The sequence below is a fragment of the Chiloscyllium punctatum genome, chromosome 4 (assembly GCF_047496795.1).
Source record: "Chiloscyllium punctatum isolate Juve2018m chromosome 4, sChiPun1.3, whole genome shotgun sequence".
Taxonomy (NCBI): Eukaryota; Metazoa; Chordata; class Chondrichthyes; order Orectolobiformes; family Hemiscylliidae; genus Chiloscyllium; species Chiloscyllium punctatum.
The window spans coordinates 4,065,981-4,087,488 of record NC_092742.1 but is presented as its reverse complement, the minus strand read 5'-3'; the positions used below and the strand labels follow the sequence as shown (position 1 = coordinate 4,087,488).

Sequence of the window (21,508 nt, the reverse complement as noted above, 5' to 3'; positions counted from 1 at the left end):
TTTGGGAGGGTTTAAACTAATTCAGCAGGGGGGTGGGAACCTGAAGTGTAGTTCCAGTGTCCAGGAGGTTGAGAGTACTAAGGTCAGAAATATGGTTACAGGTTGCAGGAGTGCACCGGCAAGAAGGAAGGTGGTTTGAAGTGTGTCAACTTCAACACCAGGAGTATCTGGAATAAGGTGGTGAACTTGCAGCATGGGGTGGTACCTGGGACTTCGATGTTGTGGCCATTTCGGAGACATGGACAGAGCAGGGTGAGGAATGGTTGTTGCAGGTTCCAGGATTTAGATGTTTCAGTAAGAACAGAGAAAATGGTAAAAGAGGGGGAGGTGTGGCACTGTTAGTCAAGGACAATCAGGGGGTTGGATAGGGTGGACAGGGAGAGCCTTTTTCCAAGTATGGTGACGGCGAGCATGAGGGGGCATAGCTTTAAACTGAGGGGTGATAGATATAGGAAAGATAGAAACATAGAAAAATACAGCGCAGTACAGGCCCTTCGGCCCTCGATGTTGCGCCAACCGAAGCCTACCTAACCTACACTAGCCCAATAACCTCCATATGCTTATCCAATGCCCGCTTGAATGACCATAAAGAGGGAGAGTCCACCACTGATACTGGCAGGGCATTCCATGAACTCACAACCCGCTGAGTAAAGAATCTACCCCTAACATCTGTCTTATACCAACCTCCCCTTAATTTAAAGCTGTGTCCTCTAGTAACAGCTGACTCCATATGCGGAAAAAGGTTCTCACTGTCAACCCTATCTAACCCCCTAATCATCTTGTACACCTCTATCAAGTCACCCCTAAACCTTCTTTTCTCCAATGAAAACAACCCCAAGTGCCTCAGCCTTTCCTCATAGGATCTTCCTACCATACCAGGCAACATCCTGGTAAACTTCCTCTGCACCCGTTCCAGTGCCTCCACATCCTTCCTATAGTATGGCGACCAGAACTGTACACAATACTCCAGATAAGGCCACACCAGAGTCTTATACAAGATGTCAGAGATAGTTTCTTTACTCAGAGAGTAGGAAGGGTATGGAATGCTTTGCCTGCAACGGTCGTAAATTCGCCAACTTTAAGTACATGTAAGTCGTCATCGGACAAGCAAATGGACCTACGTCTAATAGTGTAGGTTAGATGGGCTTCAGATTGGTATGACAGGTTGGTGCAACATCGAGGGCCAAAGGGCCTGTACTGCGCTGTAATGTTCTATGTTCTATGACTGTATTACGATGGCAGAAAGGATGTTTGAGGACCCGTCTACTGAGGTAGTATGGGCTGAGGTTAGAAACAGGAAAGGGGGGGGGTCACCCTGTTGGGAGCTTTCTGTAGGCCTCCGAATAGTTCCAGAGATGTAGGGGATAGGATAGCAAAGATGATTCTGGATAGGAGCCAAAGAAACAGTTAAGGGGGACTTTAAATTTCCAAATATTGACTGTAAGTACAATGTTTGAGTACTTTAGATGGGTCAGTTGTTGTCCAATGTGTGCAGGAAGGTTTCCTGACACAGTATGTAGACAGGCCAACAAGGGGCGAGACCACATTAGATTTGGTACTGGGTAATGAACCCAGCCAGGTGAGCACTTTGGTGATAGAGACAACAATTTGGTTATATTTACTTTAGTGATGGAAAGGGATAGGTATATAATGCAGGGTAAGAGTTATAGCTGAGGGAAAGGCAATTGTGATGTGATTAGGCAAGATTTAGGATGTATAGGATGGGGAAGGAAACTTCAGGGGATGGGCACCATTGAAATGTGGAGCTTATTCAAGGAACAGCTACTGCGGGTCCTTGATAAGTATGTATCTGTCAGGCAGGGAGGAAGTGGTCGAGCAAGGGAGGTGTGGTTTACGAAAGACGTTGAATCGCTTATCAATAGGAAGAAGGAGGCTTATGTTAGGATGAGGTGTGAAGGCTGAGTTAGGGCACTCGAGAGTTACAAGTTAGCCAGGACAGACCTAAAGAGAGAACTTAGAGCAGGAGCGGACGTGAGAAGTCATTGGCAGATAGGATCAAGGAAAACCCGAAGGCTTTCTATAGTTATATCAGGAATAAAAGAATGACGAGAGTAAGATGAGGGCCAACCAAGGATAATAGGGGGAAATTGTGCCTGGAGTCTGAGGACATAGGGCAAATGCTAAAGGAATATTTTTCGTCAGTATTCACATTGGAAAAAGACAATGTTGTCGAGGAGAATACTGAGATACAGCCCACTAGACTAGATGGGATTGAGGTGCATAAGGAGGAGGTGTTAGCAATTCTGGAAAGTGTGAAAATAGATAAGTCCCCTGAGCTGAATGGGATTTATTAGGATTCTCTGGGAAGCCAGGGAGGGTATTGCTGACCCTGTGAGTTTGATCTCTATGTCATCATTGTCACAGGAATAGTGCCAGAAGACTGGAGGATACAAATGTTATTCCCTTGTTCAAGAAGGGGAGTAGAGACAACCCTGGTAATTATAGACCAGTGAGTCTTACTTCGATTGTGGGTAAAGTGTGGAAAAGGTTATAAGAGATAGGATTTATAATCATCTAGAGAGGAATAATTTGATTAGGGATAGTCAGCACGGTTTTGTGAAGGGTAGGTTGTGCCTCACAAACCTTATTGAGTTCTTTGAGAAGGTGACCAAACAGGTAGATGAGGGTAAGGTGGTTGATGTGGTGTATCTGGATTTCAGTAAGGGGTTTGATAAGGTTCCCCATGGTAGGCTATTGCACAAAATACGGAGGCGTGGGATTGAGGGTGATTTAGTGGTTTGGATCAGAAATTGACTAGCTGAAAGAAGACAGAAGGTGGTGGTTAATAGGAAATGTTCATTCTGGAGTTGAGTTAATAGTGGGGTACCACAAGGGTCTGTTTTGGGGCCACTGCTGTTTGTCATTTTTATGAATGACGTGGATGAGTGCGTAGAAGGATGGGTTGGTAAATTTGTGAATGACACTAAGGTTGTTGGAGTTGTGGATAGTGCTGAAGGATGTTGCAGGTTTCAGAGGGACATAGATAAGCTGCAGAGCTGGGCTGAGAGGTGGCAAATGGAGTTTAATGTGGATAAGTGTGAGGTGATTCACCTTGGAAGGAGCAATAGGAATGCAGAGTACTGGACTAATGGTAAGATTCTTGGTAGTGTAGACGAGCAGAGAGGTCTCGGTGTCCATGTACATAGATCCCTGAAAGTTTGCACCAGGTTGATAGGGGTTGTAAAGAAGGCATACAATGTGTTAGCTTTAATTGGTCGAGGGATTGAATTTCAGAGCCATGAGGTCAAGTTGCAGCTGTACAAAACTCTGGTGTGGCTATATTTGGAGTATTACGTACAGTTCTGGTCACCACATTACAGGAAGGATGTGGAAGCTTTGGAAAGGGTTCAGAGGCATGGGATTGAGGGGGATTTAGTCTGTTGTCTGGCATGAATGGAAGGTCTTATGAGGAAAGGCTGAGGGAGTTGAAGCTGTTTTCATTAGAGAGAAGAAGGTTGAGAAATGATGAAATTGAGACATATGAGATAATCAGAGGGTTAGATAGGGCAGGGAGAGCCCTTTTCCTTGGATGGTGATGGCTAGCACAAGGGGATATAGCTTTAAATTGAGGGGTGATAGATTTAGGACAGATGTCAGAGGGGGTTTCTTTACTCAGAGAGTAGTAGGGGTGTGGAATGCATTGCCTGCAACGGTAGTAGATTCGCCAACTTTTGAGGGCATTTAAATGGTCATTGGATAAACATATGGATGGTAATGGAATAGTGTAGGATAGATAGGCTTCAGATTGGTTTCACAGGTTGGTGCAACATCGAGAGCCAAAGGGCCTGTGCTGCGTTGGAATGTTCTATGTTCTATCAATTTTAAGGGATGAAAACCTGACAAGTCCCAGGGCCTAACGCTCTGCATCCCAAAATACTTAAGGTAGTGGCCTTAGAAATAGGCGATGCATTGGTGACCATTTTCCAGCATTCTGTAGACTCTGGAAGAGTTCCAATGGCCTGGAGGGTGGTTAATGTAACTCCATTCTTTGAAAAAGGAAGGAGAAAAAATGGGAGATTATCAGCTGGTGAGCCTGACATCAGCGTGGGGACAATGCTGCAGTCAATCATTAAGGATGTAATTACTAAGCATTTGTAAGGCAGTCCCAGTCAGCATGGATTCACTAAAGGGATATCATGCTTGACAAATCTTTTGAGGATGTGACCAGTCGAGTGGACAAGGACAAATCAGTGGATGTTGTGTATCTAGATTTTCAAAGGCTTTTGACAAGGTTCCACACAAGAGATTAGTTCGGAAAATTAAAGTTCATGGTATCGAAGGGGTAATGTATTGATGTGGATAGAGAACTGATCTGGAAGCAGAGAATTGGAATAAACGGTTCCTTTTCAGAGTGACAGTGATGAGTTGGGTCCCGCAGTGCTGGGACCCCAGCTGTTCACAATATACATTAATGACTTGGATGAAGGAGCTGAATGCAGTTTCTCCCCACTTGCAGATGACACTAAGCTGGGTGACAGTGTGTGCCATGGGGAGGATGCTAAGAGGCTGCAGGGTGACTTGGACAAACTGACTGAGTGGGCAGATACTTGGTAAATGTAATATAATGTGGATAAATGTGAGGTTATCCACTTTGGTCACTAAACAGGAAGGCAGATTATTATCTGAATGATGGCAGTTTAGGAAAAGGTGAGTTGCAGCGAGACCTGGGTGTCATGGTGGAACAGTTGATGAAGGATGGCACGCAGGTGCTGCAGGCAGTGATGACAGCTAATGGCATGTTCTCCTTCATAGCAAGAGGAGGAGTGTATCGGAGTAAGGGATGTCTTGCTGCAGTTATACAGGGCCTTGGTGAGGCCACACCTTCAGGATTGTGTGCAGTTTTGGTCTCCGAGTCTGAGGAAGAACATCCTTGATATTGAGGGAGTCCAGCGAAGGTTCACCAGACTGATTCCCGGGATGGCAGGACTGACAGATGGGGAAAGGCTGGATTGACTGGGCTGGGCTTGTACTCACTGGCATTTACAAGAATGAGGATGGAATCTCACAGAAACACACAAAATCCTGATGGATCTGGACAGACGAGATGTGGGAAGAATGTACCCGATGTTGGGGAAGTCCAGAAGGGGCCTCAGTCTAAGGAGAAGGGGTAAACCATTCAGAACTGAGATGAGGAAGAACTTCTTCACACAGAGAGTTGCGAACCTGTGGAATTCTCTCCCACAGGAAGCTGTTGGGGTTGGTTCATTAGATAGACTCAAGAGGGAACTGTGTTGGGGCCCTGGGGTGAAAGGGATCAGGGGTATAGAGAGAGAGCGGGAACAGGACACTGAGATTGCATGATCAACCATGATCATATTGAATGGTGGTGCTGGCTCGAAAGGCCGAATGGCCTACTCCTGTAGCTATTTTCGATATTTCTATGACTATCTCAGCACTCATGAAGAGGAATGATGATTTCTGCAGAGGAAGACTGTCAACAATCTGACAACAGAAGAGGAACTGGACTCAGGGTTACCATGTGTTTGGGACAGAGGGAATAGGACAGCATCGATGCTGGATAACATCACTGTTCCAATTACAGTTCTCCTCCCCTAACTTTTATCCCCAAGAGGGTAAAGAATTCCTAAAATATGTAGAGCAGAACTTCCTAATCAGCGTGGGTCTGCTCTGACGAGGGTATCAGCCTTTTAACTAGGAGATTATGTTCTTGCTGATGCCTCTGTTGGATTTCCTCTCAACCCTGACTGCTCTGAGGACACTACACCACCGTCTGGAACCTGAGACCCCACAATTTAGGAATGACATGGCAGCCTGGAGAGGAAGCAAAGGAGCATTTCCCAATATTGGAGCAGGGATGACAGAGGTCAGTTATTGAGGAGGAACTAGGATTGTTTTCTGCAGAGCAGTGAAGACCAGAAAAGTACGAGGTGATTAATGTCAAACATCTCCTGACTGGACTGGACCGGGTGGATGTGGGAAGGATGTTGGCTCTGGGGGAATGAAGAACAAGGGATAAGAGTTTAAAAATCAGGGCTCACCCATTTAAAATGGGAATGAGGTAATCTTTTTTCTCTGACAGGTTCATGTGTTTTTTGGGAGCACTCTCTGAAAAGAGAGGAAGCTGAGTATTGGAATTTCTTTTAAGGCAGAGGAGGGTAAATTTATGATTCCAGCAAGGGCTGGAAGGTTATCAGGAAAGGCAGGAATGTAGAATTGAGACCACAATAAAGTCAGCTCAGTCAGATAAAACTGTGTCAGTTTGTACACCCACCGTACTCTCTCTCCCTCAAACCCACCATCATTCCATATCCCTCCATCCCTCCATCAGTCCATTCCCTCAATCTCACAATCCCTCCATCTCCCTTTATCTCTCCATCAGCCCATATCTTTCAATCCCACCGTCACTCCATATCCATCAATCCTACCTTTGCTCAATGTCTCTCAAACCTGGGAAAATTGATTGAGATGTTGGTGATTGGAGATGAACATGAGGATTACAGACCTGAGGAAGTGAATGGGAGGGGATTTATGAACAAGGAATGATCAAGGCAAAAATTAAAGTCTCCAACCTCTTACCCTTGAACTTGACATCTAGGACCTCGTGTTCATTGGAGATGACACCATTGGCGTGGAAGGTGTGACATGGGCAGTGAACGCTAATCTCCAAACCGAGATTCGTGTCTGTAACAAAGAGCCTGTTAGTATCCACCATGGAGAGAGAAAAACCATTCAAAAGTGGAACAGAAAACAGCTCAAACTAAACACAATAGTGCCATGATCCAACATAATGGTCAGCCCAGGAATGTAATCTGCCTGGATACAACACAACACTCACCCTGGGAGAATTCTGACTAACTGCTTCATAAAGGCCTGAGATTCTGTTGTGTTTAAAATAAAAACTGACCCCCTCTCTCTAGACCCTCCCCCACTCAATGGGGCACTGTGCTTACCAACCCCCTCCCCTCACTGGGACAGTCTGTGTTCCCCCCCTTCCCTCAGTGCGACAGTCTGTGTGTCCGCCCCCCCTCCCCTCAGTGGGACAGTCTGTGTCTCCCCCACCTCACTGGGCAGTCTGTGTGTCCATTCCCCCCCCCCCCCTCCCCTCAGTGGGACAGTCTGTGTCTCCCGCACCTCACTGGGGCAGTCTGTTTGGTAGCTCGCACGCTGCTTTCAGTCATCTCCCTCTGGATGTTCCACTGGTGGGTAAGAGACACAACATAGCTTTATAAGGAAAGCCTCTCACTTATCGGTTCCAAGTCACAGGTTACAACAGCTGCTGTAAGAAAGACAACTGAAACTGGTCGTCACTGAGCAGGATATGGCTGAGCTAGCAATGTTGGTGACACCTTCCATCACTTAACCTGGTTTTCTTCAGTTTAATAGTCAGTTTTCACTGCAGAGAACAGAGTGACTGCTCCTGAGCTGGGAAAGAATGAAACAGTCTCCTTTCTCTGTAACTTGTTCCCTCTTCCAAGCTGCTTAGTTACCCGAGAATCAATCACAGAGTTCTTGGCATGTATACACAACCCTGTCATTAATAAAAACTGAAAGAACTACAGATGCTGGAAATCAAAAACAAATTGAACTTGATAGTGAGTTCAGAGAGCTGTAGGGTCCCCAAGTGGAAAACGAGGATCTGTTCTTCCAACTTGTGCTCCTGCAGCACTGCAGCAAGCCTGAGACAGAGATGTTGGCCAGGGAACAGGGTGACCTGCTTAAATAGGAGAACATGAGGACTGCAGATGCTGGAGATCAGAGCAGGAAAATGTGTTGCTGGAAAAGCGCAGCAGGTCAGGCAGCATCCAAGGAACAGGAGAATCAACGTTTCGGGCATGAGCCCTTCTTCAGGAATTCCTGAAGAAGGACTCATGCCCGAAACATCGATTCTCCTGTTCCTTGGATGCTGCCTGACCTGCTGCACTTTTCCAGCAATTTCTGCTTTTGTCTCTGTCATTAATAACTGGTCACTATTCAGAGAATCAGAGAGATGTACAGCATGAAAACTTTCCCTTTGTTCCCATTCGTCCATGCCGACCAAATATTTGAAATTAATCTAGTCCCATTTTCCCACACTTGGCCCATATCCTTCTAAACCCTTCCTATTCATATACCCATCCAGATGCCTTTTAGTCTCTGCAATTGTACCAGCCTCCACCACATCCTCTGGCAGCTCATTCCATACACACACCACCCTCTGTGTGAAATAGTTACCCCTTAGGTCTCTTTTATATCTTTCCTCTCTCACCCTAAACTTATGCCTCTAGTTCTGGACTCCCCCACCCCAGGAAAAAGACTTTGCCTATTTATCCTGTCCATGCCCCCCATGATTTTATAAACCTCTATAAGGTCACCCCTCAGCCTCCAACGCTCCAGGGAAAACAGCCCCAGCCTGTTCAGCCTCTCCCTATAGCTCAAATCCTCCAACCCTGGCAACATCCTTGTAAATCTTTTCTGAACCCTTTCAAGTCACACAACATCCTTCCCCCCTCGACTAAACAATGTCTTGTTGTCAGTGAAAGTTAATTCAGTAAAATTAGTCCTTTGAGGGCCATGGAAGCAAACATTGTGGAGGAGGTGGAGGGCATGAGTGGTGTCCTGAATGTAGGCGGGGCGTTCATAGAACCCTCGTAACGTGCAGCCCTGCACTCCCTCCACTCCAATCCCAACCTCACCATCAAACCTGCAGACAAGGGGAGGGTGGGGGGTGGGAAACGCAGTGGTAGTTTGACGCAGGGACCTCTACACTGCTGAAGCCAGGCATCAATTCGAGGACCCCTCCTCCTCCTACTGGCCCCTCAACCATGACCTCACTTCCAGGGTTTGTATTAGAGTGGTGCTGGAGAGCACATCAGGTCAGGCAGTATCCGAGGAGCAGGAGAATTGATGTTTCGGGCAAAAAGCCCTTCATCAGGATTGGATACACGGAGCATCGAGGGTGCTGTTTCCCAGCATCTGCAGTCCTCACTTGTGCCTAGTTGATTTGAACCTTACTGTGAATCCTCTTGCAAGGATACCTACCCTGAAGAAGTTCTCCTCCTCTCTCCACAAGAATCTCAGTGAGTGTCTACTCTTTGCTACCTTCTCCCCAGCCCCACCCTTCCCCATTTATCTCTCCACCCTGGAGGCTCTCTGCCTCTATTCCTGATGAAGGGCTTTTGCCTGAAACGTCGATTTTCCTGCTCCTCAGATGCTGACCTGACCTGCTGTGCTTTTCCAGCCCCACTCTGATCTAAAATCCAGTTTCCACCATGACCTCACTTCCCATCACCAAACCATCGCCTCCCAGATCATCCACAAACTTATCACCTCTGGGGATCTCCCATCCACAGCTTCCAACCTCATCGTCCGTGAACCCCGCACCACCCGATTCTACCTCTCACTGAAGATTCACAAATCTGACTGCCCCGGTTGACCCATCATCTCAGCCTGCTCCTGGCCCCCACAAACATATCTCCTCATACCTTGAAACTGTCCTGTCCCCCTTAATCCAGGAACTCCCTAAGTTCGGGACACCATCTACGCCCTCCACCTCCTCCATGACTTTGTTTCCCCGGCTCCCAACACCTCATCTTCACCATGGACACACATTCCCGGTACACCTCTATCCACCATGACCAGGGCCTCCAAGCCCTCAGTTTCTTCCTCTCCTGACATCCCACCAGTACCCTTCCACTGACAGTCTCATTTGATTGGCTAGACTGGTCCTCACCCTCAAAAACCTCTCCTTCCAATCCTCCCATTTCCTCCAGAGCAAAGGGGTAGCCATGGGCACCCACATGGGCCCCAGCTATGCCAGCTTCTTCATCGGGAATATGGAACAATCCATCTTCCGCAGTCACACTGGCATCACTCCCCACATTTTCCTCCACTACATTGATGACTGTATTGGCGCCATGTCGTTGAACAATTCACCAACTTCACAAACACTTTCCATCCCCACCTCAAGTTCACCTGGACCATCTTGGACACCTCCCTCCCCCTCCTGGACCTCTCCATCTCCATCTCCGGTGACTGACTCAACACGGACATCCACTACAAACCCACTGACTCCCACAGCTGCCTGGACTACACCTCCTCCCACCCTGCCTCCTGTAAAAACATCATCCCATATTCCCAATTCCTCTGCCTCCACCGCATCTGCTCCCAGGAGGACCAATTCTACCATAGAACATCCCAAACGGCCTCCTTCTTCAAAGACTGCAATTTCCCCTCCCATGTGGTCGACAATGCCCTCCAGTGCATCTCCTCCACTTCCCACACCTCCACCCTTGAACTCCACCCTCCAATTGCAACAAGGACAAAACCCCTGGTCCTCACCTTCCACCCCCCCCCAACCTTCGCATACATCATCCTCTGCTATTTCTGCCACCTACAAACACACCCCACACCAGAGATAAATTCCTCTCCCCATCCCTATCTGTGTTTCGAAGAGACCATTCCCTCCATGACTCCCTTGTCAAGTCCGCACCCCCACCCCAACCCACCCTCTCCTCCTGGCACCTTTCCCTGCCATCACAAGAGTGCAAAACCTGTGCCCACATCTCCCCCCTCACCCCCAACCAAGGCCCCAAAGGAGCCTTCCACATCCATCAGTATTTTATCTGCACTTCCACATGTCATTTACTACATCCATGGTGCCCAATGCAGTCACATCTACAGTGGAGAGACAGAATGCTAACTCGCGGAACGTTTCAGAGAACATCTCTGGGACACCCACTCCAACCAACCCCACCGCCCTGTACACTTTAACTCCCCCTCCCACCCTGCCAAGGAAATGCTGGTCCTGGGCCTCCTCCACCGCCAAACTCTTACCACCCAATGACTGCAGATGCTGGAAACCAAATACTGGATTAGTGGTGCTGGAAGAGCACAGCAGTTCAGGCAGCATCCAACGAGCAGCGAAATCGACGTTTCGGGCAAAAGCCCTTCATCAGGAATAAAGGCAGTGAGCCTGAAGCGTGGAGAGATAAGCTAGAGGAGGGTGGGGGTGGGGAGAAAGTAGCATAGAGTACAATGGGTGAGTGGGGGAGGGGATGAAGGTGATAGGTCAGGGAGGAGAGGGTGGAGTGGATAGGTGGAAAAGAAGATAGGCAGGTCGGACAAGTCCGGACAAGTCATGGGGACAGTTACTGAGCTGGAAGTTTGGAACTAGGGGGAGATGCGGGATGTGGACGAGATACATTGGAGGGTATCTTTAACCAGGTGGGAAGGGAAATTGCAGTCTCTAAAGAAGGAGGCCATCTGGTGTGTTCTGTGGTGGAACTGGTCCTCTTGGGAGCAGATCCGGTGGAGGCGGAGGAATTGGGAATACGGGATGGCATTTTTGCAAGAGGTAGGGTGGGAAGAGGTGTAATCGAGGTAGCTGTGGGAGTCGGTGGGTTTATAAAAAATGTCAGTGTCGAGTCAGTCGTCATTAATGGAGATGGAGAGGTCCAGGAAGGAGAGGGAGGTGTCAGAGATAGTCCAGGTAAATTTAAGGTCAGGGTGGAATGTGTTGGTGAAGTTGATGAATTGCTCAACCTCCTCGCGGGAGTACGAGGTGGCACCAATGCAGTCATCAATGTAGCGGAGGAAGAGGTGGGGAGTGGTGCCGGTGTAATTACGGAAGATCAACTGCTCTACGTAGTCAACAAAGAGACAGGCATAGCTGGGGCCCATACGTGTGCCCATGGCTACCCCTTTGGTCTGGAGGAAGTGGGAGGATTTGTCCACATCCCGCACCTCCGCCCTCAGACCCCACCCCTCCAACTGTAACAAGGACAGAACGCCCCTGGTGCTCACCTTCCACCCTACCAACCTTCGCATAAACCAAATCATCCACCGACATTTCCACCACCTCCAAAAAGACCCCACCACCAGGGATATATTTCCCTCCCACCCCTTTCCGTCTTCCGCAAAGACCGTTCCCTCCGTGACTACCTGGTCAGGTCCACACCCCCCTACGACCCACCCTCCCATTCTGGCACTTTCCCCTGCCACTGCAGGAACTGTAAAACCTGTGTCCACACCTCCTCCCTCACCTCTATCCAAGGCCCCAAAGGAGCCTTCCACATCCATCAAAGTTTTACTTGCACATCCACTCATATCATTTATTGTATCCATTGCTCCCAATGCGGTCTCCTCTACATTGGGGAGACTGGGCTCCTCCTAGCAGAGCACTTTAGGGAACATCTCCGAGACACCCGCACCAATCAACCAAACCGCCCCGTGGCCCAACATTTCAACTCCCCCTCCCACTCTGCCGAGGACATGGAGGTCCTGGGCCTCCTTCACCGCCGCTCCCTCACCACCAGACGCCTGGAGGAAGAAAGCCTCATCTTCCGTCTCGGAACACTTCAACCCCAGGGCATCAATGTGGACTTCAACAGTTTCCTCATTTCCCCTTCCCCCACCTCATCCTAGTTTCAAACTTCCAGCTCAGTAACTGTCCCCATGACTTGTCCGGACTTGTCCGACCTGCCTATCTCCTTTTCCACCTATCCACTCCACCCTCTCCTCCTTGACCTATCACCTTCATCCCCTCCCCCACTCACCCATTGTACTCTATGCTACTCTCTCCCCACCCCCACCCTCCTCTAGCTTATCTCTCCACGCTTCAGGCTCACTGCCTTTATTCCTGATGAAGGGCTTTTGCCCGAAACGTCGATTTTGCTGCTCCTTGGATGCTGCCTGAACTGCTGTGCTCTTCCAGCACCACTAATCCAGATTCTTACCACCCAATGTCTCGAGGAAGAATGCCTCATCTTCCACCTTGGGACCCTCCAACTACACATGAATCAATGTGGATTTCACCAGTGTCCCCATTTCCCCTCCCCCACCTTATCCCAGTTCCAATCTTCCAACTTGGCACCATCCTCATAACCTGTCCTATCTGTCCACCTTCCTTCCCATCTATCCACTCCACCCTCCACTCTGACCTATTACTTTCTCCCCCACCTTCATCTACCTACCACATTCACAGCTACCTTATCCCCAGCCCCACGCCCCTCCCATTTATCTCTCAGCCCCCGGCCCATAAACCTCATCCCGGATGAAGAGCTTATGCCCGAAACGTCGATTCTCCTGCTCCTCGGATGCTGCCTGACCTGCTGTGCTTTTCCAGCAACACACTCTCCACTCTGACCTCAAGCATCTGCAGTGCTCACTCTCTCCTAGTTGATTATAACCTGGTGTCGTGTGACTTCTGACTTTAAAAACCAATCCAATGCTGACTCAATATTATCCATCACAATCTCAATATGATCTGGCACAGTGGTCCTAAAAACCACCAAAGGCCTAAATGAAAGGAAACATCATCCAACATAACCTAGATATGATCCAATATCATCCAACTTCAATTGTCAAGAATGAGACTCGTGAACACTTTTTCGATAATGATACCTGTTTGATTTCTCAAAATGCTGATGTAACACTCACCTCTGTTAATTAGCCATTCCTTCACACTCTCAGTGACATCAAACGAGACCCACTCGCTGATACCCTTTGTAAGGACCACTTTCCCTGCAATGTATCGCTGCTTGGCAATGTGATCATCAGGCTTCAGAATCTGAAACACCAACAGTGAACATTGGCTGAGATTGTTCTCATCAGCGTGCTGCCCTTCCATACGCTGCAAGTTTCCTGATCCCCCTGTGTTGATTTGCCTTCTCCTTTCCCTGGGTACTCTAACATCCTAGCTGGGTTTCCTCATTCTTCTCCTGTTTTTGTTTGGTGTACTCCAGATGCTCCCACACATCCCTGGCCCCCCTCCTAGTATTTCCTTTCTCTGGTTTCCGGGCCTATTTACCAGGTACCTTTCTTTCCTCTCCCACAATACTTCCCAGATTTGGGTCCCCTCTCTCCCTTTGCTGATCAGTTAACTGATCCTTACTGCTGTAGCTCAGTCAGATCAAACGTTTCATTGGTTGTTCCTCACATCACTGACTTGCTCCGATTTCCTGGGTCTGGGTCTGGGTCTGGACACTGGGCCCAGTGCCATTCTTCCCTGACCTCATCCTGACCAAGGTAATTTACATAAAACAGATGAAAGCTCAGGCTGGTGCATGAGAAGAATCTTCAGTAGCATGCTGGAGATGTTGGTGCTCAGTCTGCAACTGGAAGATCTTTAGATTAGATTCCCTACAGAATGGAAACAAGCCCTTCGGCCCAACGAGTCCCCACAGACCCTCCAAAGAGTAACCCAACAAGACCTTTTCCCTAACCTATATAATGAGCCTCACACTATGGGCAATTTAGCATGGCCAATTCACCTGACCTGCACATCTTTTTGTATTGTGGGAGAAAACCCACACAGACACGGGGAGAATGTGCAAACTCCAAACAGACAGTTGTCTGAAGCAGGAATTGAATCCGGGTCCCTGGTGCTGTGAGGCAGCAGTGCTAACCACTCAGCCACCGTGTCACCCTGTTGTTCTTTCCCACAACTAATAACCATGATCAGTTAATAACTGTTAATCAGTAAAATAACTGTTTGAAGTTGCCCAAAGTCTCTATTAGTGGTTCCCCCAGTTAGGCATGTTCCTGAAACCAGTTGGTGTAACACACTCAGTTGAGATCTTTGGGAGCAAGCAGCGAGTTGAGCTTAACGACAAACCCCTGTGAGTTTTCCTGATGGCTAGTTTGTTTGGTGAGTTTGGTAAGGTGCTGAGCTGGGTTGTCAACAAGTTGTTTAACAAGCGAGAATAAGCATCAGCTGGACACCTGCTGCTGTCTCTGGAGAGTTTCACCACCCCATTTGAGAAAGGGCTACAAGATGTGGTGAGATGATCTCAATATTGAGATGGGCCTTACTGAACATCATGCTGATTCTACCACTCACTTCACCATTACCCACAGCCTGGGAAGATCCCATTCAAAGGTGGTTGTTTCTCACTGGATCCAGGCATTGCTTTCCCACCAGTGTAACCTGTTTACTGTTACCATTTCAGAAATAGCTCATTCAGCTTTCTGTCATAGCCAGCCTCTCTGCCAACAGATGTTGTGAGGACGTGCTGGTGCAGTGAATGTCACATGACTAGTAATCCAGCAACCCAGGATAATGCTGTGAGGACACAGGTTCGATTCCTACCCTGGCAGATGGTAACATCTGAATTTACTAACGATAACGATAATTTACTAACAGGGCCTGTTTCCACACTGTAAGTAATCTAATCTAATCTATATGGACTAAAATGCAAGACTAATAATAACCATGTAATCACTGTCAATTGTTGTAAACACCTACCTTTTCGGGTAGGAATCTGCCACCTTTACTTGGTCTGGCCTACATGTGACTCCAGACCCACAACAATGTGGTTAACTTGGAACTGCCCCATGGATGGGCAATAATCACTGGCATGGGCAGTGACTCTGTCATTGTGTGAACAATTGCAGGTGACAGCAAAATTGGAAGGAGGTTACCTGAGGGTACAGCAAGATCTTGATCAGATGGGCCGAATGGGCCAAGGAGTGGCAAATGGTGTTTAACATAGATAAATGTGAGATGATGCATTTTGGAAAGGCAAATCAGAGCAGGACTTATACAGTTAATGGTAAAGTCCTGGGGGGTGTTGCTGAACAAAGAGATCTTGGAGTGTAGGTTCATAGCTCCCTGAAAGTGGAGTTGCAGGTAGATAGGATAGTGAAGAAGGCGTTTGGTATGCTTTCCTTTATTGGTCAGAGTATTGAGTAAAGGGGTTAGGAGGGCATGTTGCAGCTGTACAGGACATTGGTTAGGCCACTGTTGGAAACCTGCATGCAGGTTTGGTCTCCCTCCTATAGGAAGGGTATTGTGAAACTTGAAAGGGTTCAGAAAAGATTTACAAGGATGTTGCCAGGGTTGGAAAATTTGAGCTATGGGGAGAGGTTGAAGAGGCTGGGGCTATTTTCCCTGGAGCGTCGGAGGGTGAGGGGTGACCTTATAAATCATGAGGGGCATAGATAGAGTAAATGGACACGGTCGTTTCCCTGGGGTGGGTGTGTCCAAAACTACAGCGCATAGGTTTAGGGTGAGAGGGGAAAGAAACCTAAGGGGCAACCTTTTCACACAGAGGGTAATGCAAGTATGGAATGAGCTGCCAGAGGAAGTGGTGCAGGCTGGTACAATTACAACATTTAAAAAGCATCTAGATGTGTATGTGAATAGGAGGGGTTTAGAGGGATGAGAAAAGACTAAAATAAATAAAAACATTGTTATCCTACTTGTAGACAAAGGACGCTTGACAGTCATTTTAAATCAAAAAGACTACATTGAGAAAGCAAATGCAGTACTTGCAGATACCAACACCTACCAACAAGTGGCGATAGACCTAGCCCTACAACTAGAGAACCGAATCACAGGCCTACTCAAAAAACTTCAGAAATCTAGAGAAATAAATAAGACCGACTTCCAAAAAATGAAACCAGACAGATCCAACACACCACGCTTCTATAGATTACCCAAAATTCACAAACCAGGAGCCCCCCTCAGACCTATAGTCTCACTGCCTGGAACACCAACTTACAGACTGGCCAAGGAGCTACACCAAAGACTAACACACTTAGTGAAAGACTCATGCCACTCCATCCACTCCACTCAAGAATTCCTGATCACCAGAGACATCAGAATAGAATAATGGACTCCTTTGACATAACAGCCCTGTTCACATCCAACATTAACCTTGCCAAGGAAATATTGACTGCACTATTAGAAGACCCAAAGACATATCCATCAAACACTATCAACTTCATCAGCAAGGACAACATTGTCAAGCTACTGGACCTATGCCTTACCACCCACTTCACCTTCAACAACAAAACCTACAGACAAACCAATGGAACACCCATGGGATCTCCAATGTCAGGGTTCTTAACAGAGGCAGTAATGCAGAGACTCGAACAAACAGCTCTGCCAACCATCCAAATGAAACTTTGGGTCCGCTACGTGGATGACACCTTTGTCATCACTAAATGAAACAAATTAGAGGAAACCTTCAAGACCATCAATAATACCCTTACTGGCATAAAATTCACTAAAGAGGAGGATAACAACAACAAACTGCCATTCCTAGATGTCACAGTCGAGCGAACAGCCAATGGGGAACTTCAAACCAGTGTCTACAGGAAAACAACACATACAGACCAAATATTGAACTACAGAACCAATTATCCCAACACCCAAACGAAGCTACATTAGAACATTATTTCAACGAGTCACCACACACTGCAGCACAGAGGAACTACGAAGGGCAGAGGAAAATCACCATTCCAGTGTAATCAAAAAGACCAGGTACCCAATGCACACAGTCCGCTGATTTCTCAGCAACAAGCCCAAACAAGCAGACAATACACATCCAGAAACCCTAGCCACTCTCCCCTACATCAAAGACATCTCGGAAATGACTGCCAGACTACTCAGACCCCTTGGCATCATGGTAGCCCACAAACCCACCAACACACTAAAACAGCAGCTAATGAACTTGAAAGACCCTATACAGACAACAAGCAAAACTAATGTCATTTACAAAATACCTTGTAACAAACACTACATTGGACAAACAGGCAGAAAGCTAACTACCAGGATACATGAACATCAATTCACTACAAAGAGACATGACCTTCTCTCATTAATATCCTTACATACGGATGAGGAAAGACACTACTTTGACTGGGACAACACATCCATCTTAGGACAAGCCAAACAGAGACACGCACGAGAATTCCTAGAAGCAAGGCATTCCAACCAGAACTCTATCAACAAACACATCAAGTTAGACCCCATCTACCACCCCCTGAGAAAAGGAACAGGAAATGACATCACCAACCCAAAGAAGCCTAAACATATAAATAGAAAGCAGGAATCATCAGCAGTGCTTCGTCCAGAGGCTCACTGAAGATGTTACCTTGTATGGTGATGAAACATCTGGAAATGAACCTGCCAGCTCAGTGAGCAAACCGACATCCATATGGGCCAAGTGCTGGCAAATGGGACTAGAATTAATTCGGATATCTGATTGGCAGGGACAAGTTGGACCAAAGGGTCTGTTTCTGCACTGTACATCTCTATGACTCTATGACTCCAAATCTTTTATAAAAACCACTTGAGGTGACTAGTGATTGTAATAATGTCAATCCTGATTGGGGCTGTTAACCTGGTCTAATCAGAGAGCCCTGGCTTAGAGATATAAACAGAGTGTCATAGGTTCTGTTCACTCTGAGAGCTGGTTCTCAGGGAGCTGGATCAGTGTCAAAGACTCTCCCTGTGTAAATAAAGGGGGACTTGGTGACGGGATACCAGCCTCTGCATGTAGAAATAATCCATTATTTTATCCAGGTAAATGACATTGGGGCAGATGAAAAGAAACAAGTAATTCTCCTGACAGCTTATGGAGCTGCAGCTTTTTCAGTTATTAGGAGCCTAACATTTCCAAAGGCACCAGATACAGAAATCTTTTAGAAGTTGATGGAATCGGTGAAAGAAATTACAAACCTAAGCTGCCTCCAATTCTGACTTGCTATCGGTTTTACTCAGCAGAGAACGAGGGGAATCCGTGTCAGGATTTTTGATGAAGTTAAGATGACTAACAGAGGCGTATGACTTTGGTTTGACCCTTAATGAGATGCTGAGAGGCCATTTGGTATGTGGGATTAATAATGTAACCGTACAAGAGCACCTACTAGCTGAAGCCCAACTCGACTTCAAACACTCACTATAACTGGGTTGGTCATTAGAAAATGCAGCAATTGGAGCATCTGAGTTACAGGGTATTCCAATGGAAGTGGACACACACTCCAGTCCAAATGAGCTCGGGGCGCACCATTTGAGTGAAAGCAAAGCCTCCCTTAGGACATATCCTGAACAGAGGGACTCTAGGTCGGCCCACAGCAAAACCCCAAAACAAATCCAAGCCTCGGCCAAACTTTACTTCAGGATCCAGCCAACAATCCGTGATAGTTGATGCCGAAATGTGGGCTCGAGACAGCAAGAGTCCCACTAAGCCTGAATTGAGTAAGAGGACTCATAGGCCGGTATCCAGGAGAGTGCACACCCTGGAAACCCCACCCACATCTGGTTTGGAATAGTTCAAATTGCTTGGTAACATCCAAATCAGAACCAATCAAAATAAATATCTGGTTAAATGGTCACCAGATTGGGTGGAGGTCAATACCGGTGCGATTATATCAGTGATTGTGGAACCAGTTTTTACTAAAGTTCACTCTGGACTCCAACCCTTAAGTTTGCTTAAGACAACAGATAGACTGAGAACTTTTACAAATTAAGGGTACAATTTTGCTTCTGGTCCCACCTGAGAAGCAGCTGGTTCAGTTACTACTCAGTGTCGTAAAAGGCTTGGGTCCAGTCTGATGGGGTGAAATTGGTTGGCAAAGATTCACATGGAATACAGGAAGAACTAGTGATTTAGATATAAAACTGGCTCAAAGGTGAAGACAGAGGGAATGGTGGTGGAGGGTTGTTTTTCAGACTGGAGGCCTGTGACCAGTGGAGTGCCACAAGGATCGGTGCTGGGCCCTCTACTTTTTGTCATTTTTATAAATGATTTGGATGTGAACATAGGAAGTATAGTTAGTAAGTTTGCAGGTGACAAAATTAAAGATGTAGTGGACAGCAAAGAAGGTTACCTCAGATTACAATGGGATCTTGACCAGATGGGCCAATGAGCTGAGAAGTAACAGATGGAGTTTAATTCAGATAAATGCAAGATGCTGCATTTTGGAAAGACAAATCTTAGCAGGACTTATACACTTAATGGTAAGGTCCAAAGGAGTGTTGCTGAACAAAGAGACCTGGGAGTGCAGGTTCATAGCTCCTTGAAAGTGGAGTCACAGGTAGATAGGATAGTGAAGAGGGCATTTAGTATGCTTTCCTTTATTGGTCAGTGCATTGAATATAGAAATTGGGAGGTCATGTTATGGTTGTACAAGACATTGGTTAGGTCACTTTGGAATATTATGTTCAATTCTGCTATAGGAAAGATGATGTGAAACTTGAAAGGGTTCAGAAAAGATTTACAAGGTTGCTGCCAGAGGATGTGGTGGAGGCTGGTACAATGACAACATTGAAAAGGCATCTGGATGGGTATATGAACAGGAAAGGTTTAGAGGGATGTGGGCCAAATGGGACTAGATTAATTTCGAATATCTGGTTGGCATGGACGAGTTGAACCAAAGGGTCTGTTTCCATGCTGTACATCTTTGTGACTCCATGACCTTGATTAGATTAGATTACTTTACAGTGTGGAAATAGGCCCTTCGGCCCAACAAGTCCACACCGACCCGCCGAAGCGCAACCCACCCATACCCCTACATTTACCCCTTACCTAACACTACGGGCAATTTAGCATGGCCAATTCACCTGACCTGCACATCTTTGGACTGTGGGAGGAAACCGGAGCGCCCGGAGGAAACCCACGCAGACACTGGGAGAACGTGCAAACTCCACACAGTCAGTCGCCTGAGTCAGGAATTGAACCCGGGTCTCTGGCGCTGTGATGCAGCAGTGCTAACCACTGTGCCACCGTGCCGCCCACAACATGTTTCGATTAGAAAATTATTGCCTGAGTGAACTCCTAATTAAACAGCCAGACGTTTCTCAGGAAGGTCTAGGGATGGTCAAATGGGCCAATGCCACCTTGCATATTGACCAAGAAGCAATTCCATGATTCTGCAAAGCCTGCCCAGGGCAAAAGCAGAGGCAGAAATGGGAAGGCTGGAATGTGAAGGAAAGATCAAACCAGTCCAGCTTACAGTATGGGCAGCACCGGTCGTACTGATTGTGAAGGACCACAAGTCAGTTCACTCTTGTAGGGATTTTAAACAAATGGTAAACCACTTTTCACAGCTGGATAAATACCCAGTCCCTCACAGAGGGGAGTTAGACACAAAGTTAGTGGAGGGAGCTGTCCTTCACAAATATGGACCTGCAGTTGAGATTAAATGCAGATTCCCAGTACAGTATGCTACAACTGTTATCCATTAGTGTTTTTACCAATATACGAGACTGCCTTTTGGGGTTACATCAGCCTGTGCCATTTTCCAGCTGATGATGGCAAACATTTTACAAGGTGTACACCAAGTCACCATTTATCTGGATGACATGTGAATAACCAGGAAGACCAATAAAAAGCATTTAGAGAACTTAGACATAGTGCTTAAACATTTCTCCAAGGTGGAGATGTGCTTCAGGAGGGAATAAAATGTGCATTCCAGTCACCCCAAGTCACCTACTTGGGCTACAGAGTTGACACGACTGGGTTACACCCATTGGAAGATAAAGGGAGGTGGTTGAAATATTCCCCAGCTCCCAAGTCTATAACTGAGCTTAGGTCTTTCCTTGGGCTGGTGAATTGTTACGAAAAATTCATATGTAACCTGGTCTCCACCCTGGCACCCTTACATTTGCTATTGAGAAAGGGTCAGCCTTCGAAATGGTCTCAGAGCCAAGATGTAGCCTTTAGGGAAATAAAGAAGCAGCTTTTGTGTTTGAGGTATTGGCACACAACAATGCCAGACAAGATCTGGTTCTGACATGTGATGCCTCCCCGTACAGTAT

The 21,508-nt window shown here is 47.0% G+C and overlaps 1 protein-coding gene across 2 annotated transcripts in view; it reads right to left on the bottom strand.

The window, feature by feature from the left end:
- tgfb3 (transforming growth factor, beta 3) overlaps positions 1 to 21,508 on the bottom strand; it is a 109,180-nt gene that overhangs the window by 55,544 nt on the left and 32,128 nt on the right. For both annotated transcript variants that reach the window (XM_072567975.1, XM_072567976.1), the window contains exons 3-4: positions 13,399 to 13,528; positions 6,559 to 6,663 (exon numbers count right to left, since the gene is read on the bottom strand). In XM_072567975.1, coding sequence (XP_072424076.1) covers positions 6,559 to 6,663; positions 13,399 to 13,528 — 235 coding nt within the window. The remainder of the gene's footprint in view (positions 1 to 6,558; positions 6,664 to 13,398; positions 13,529 to 21,508) is intronic.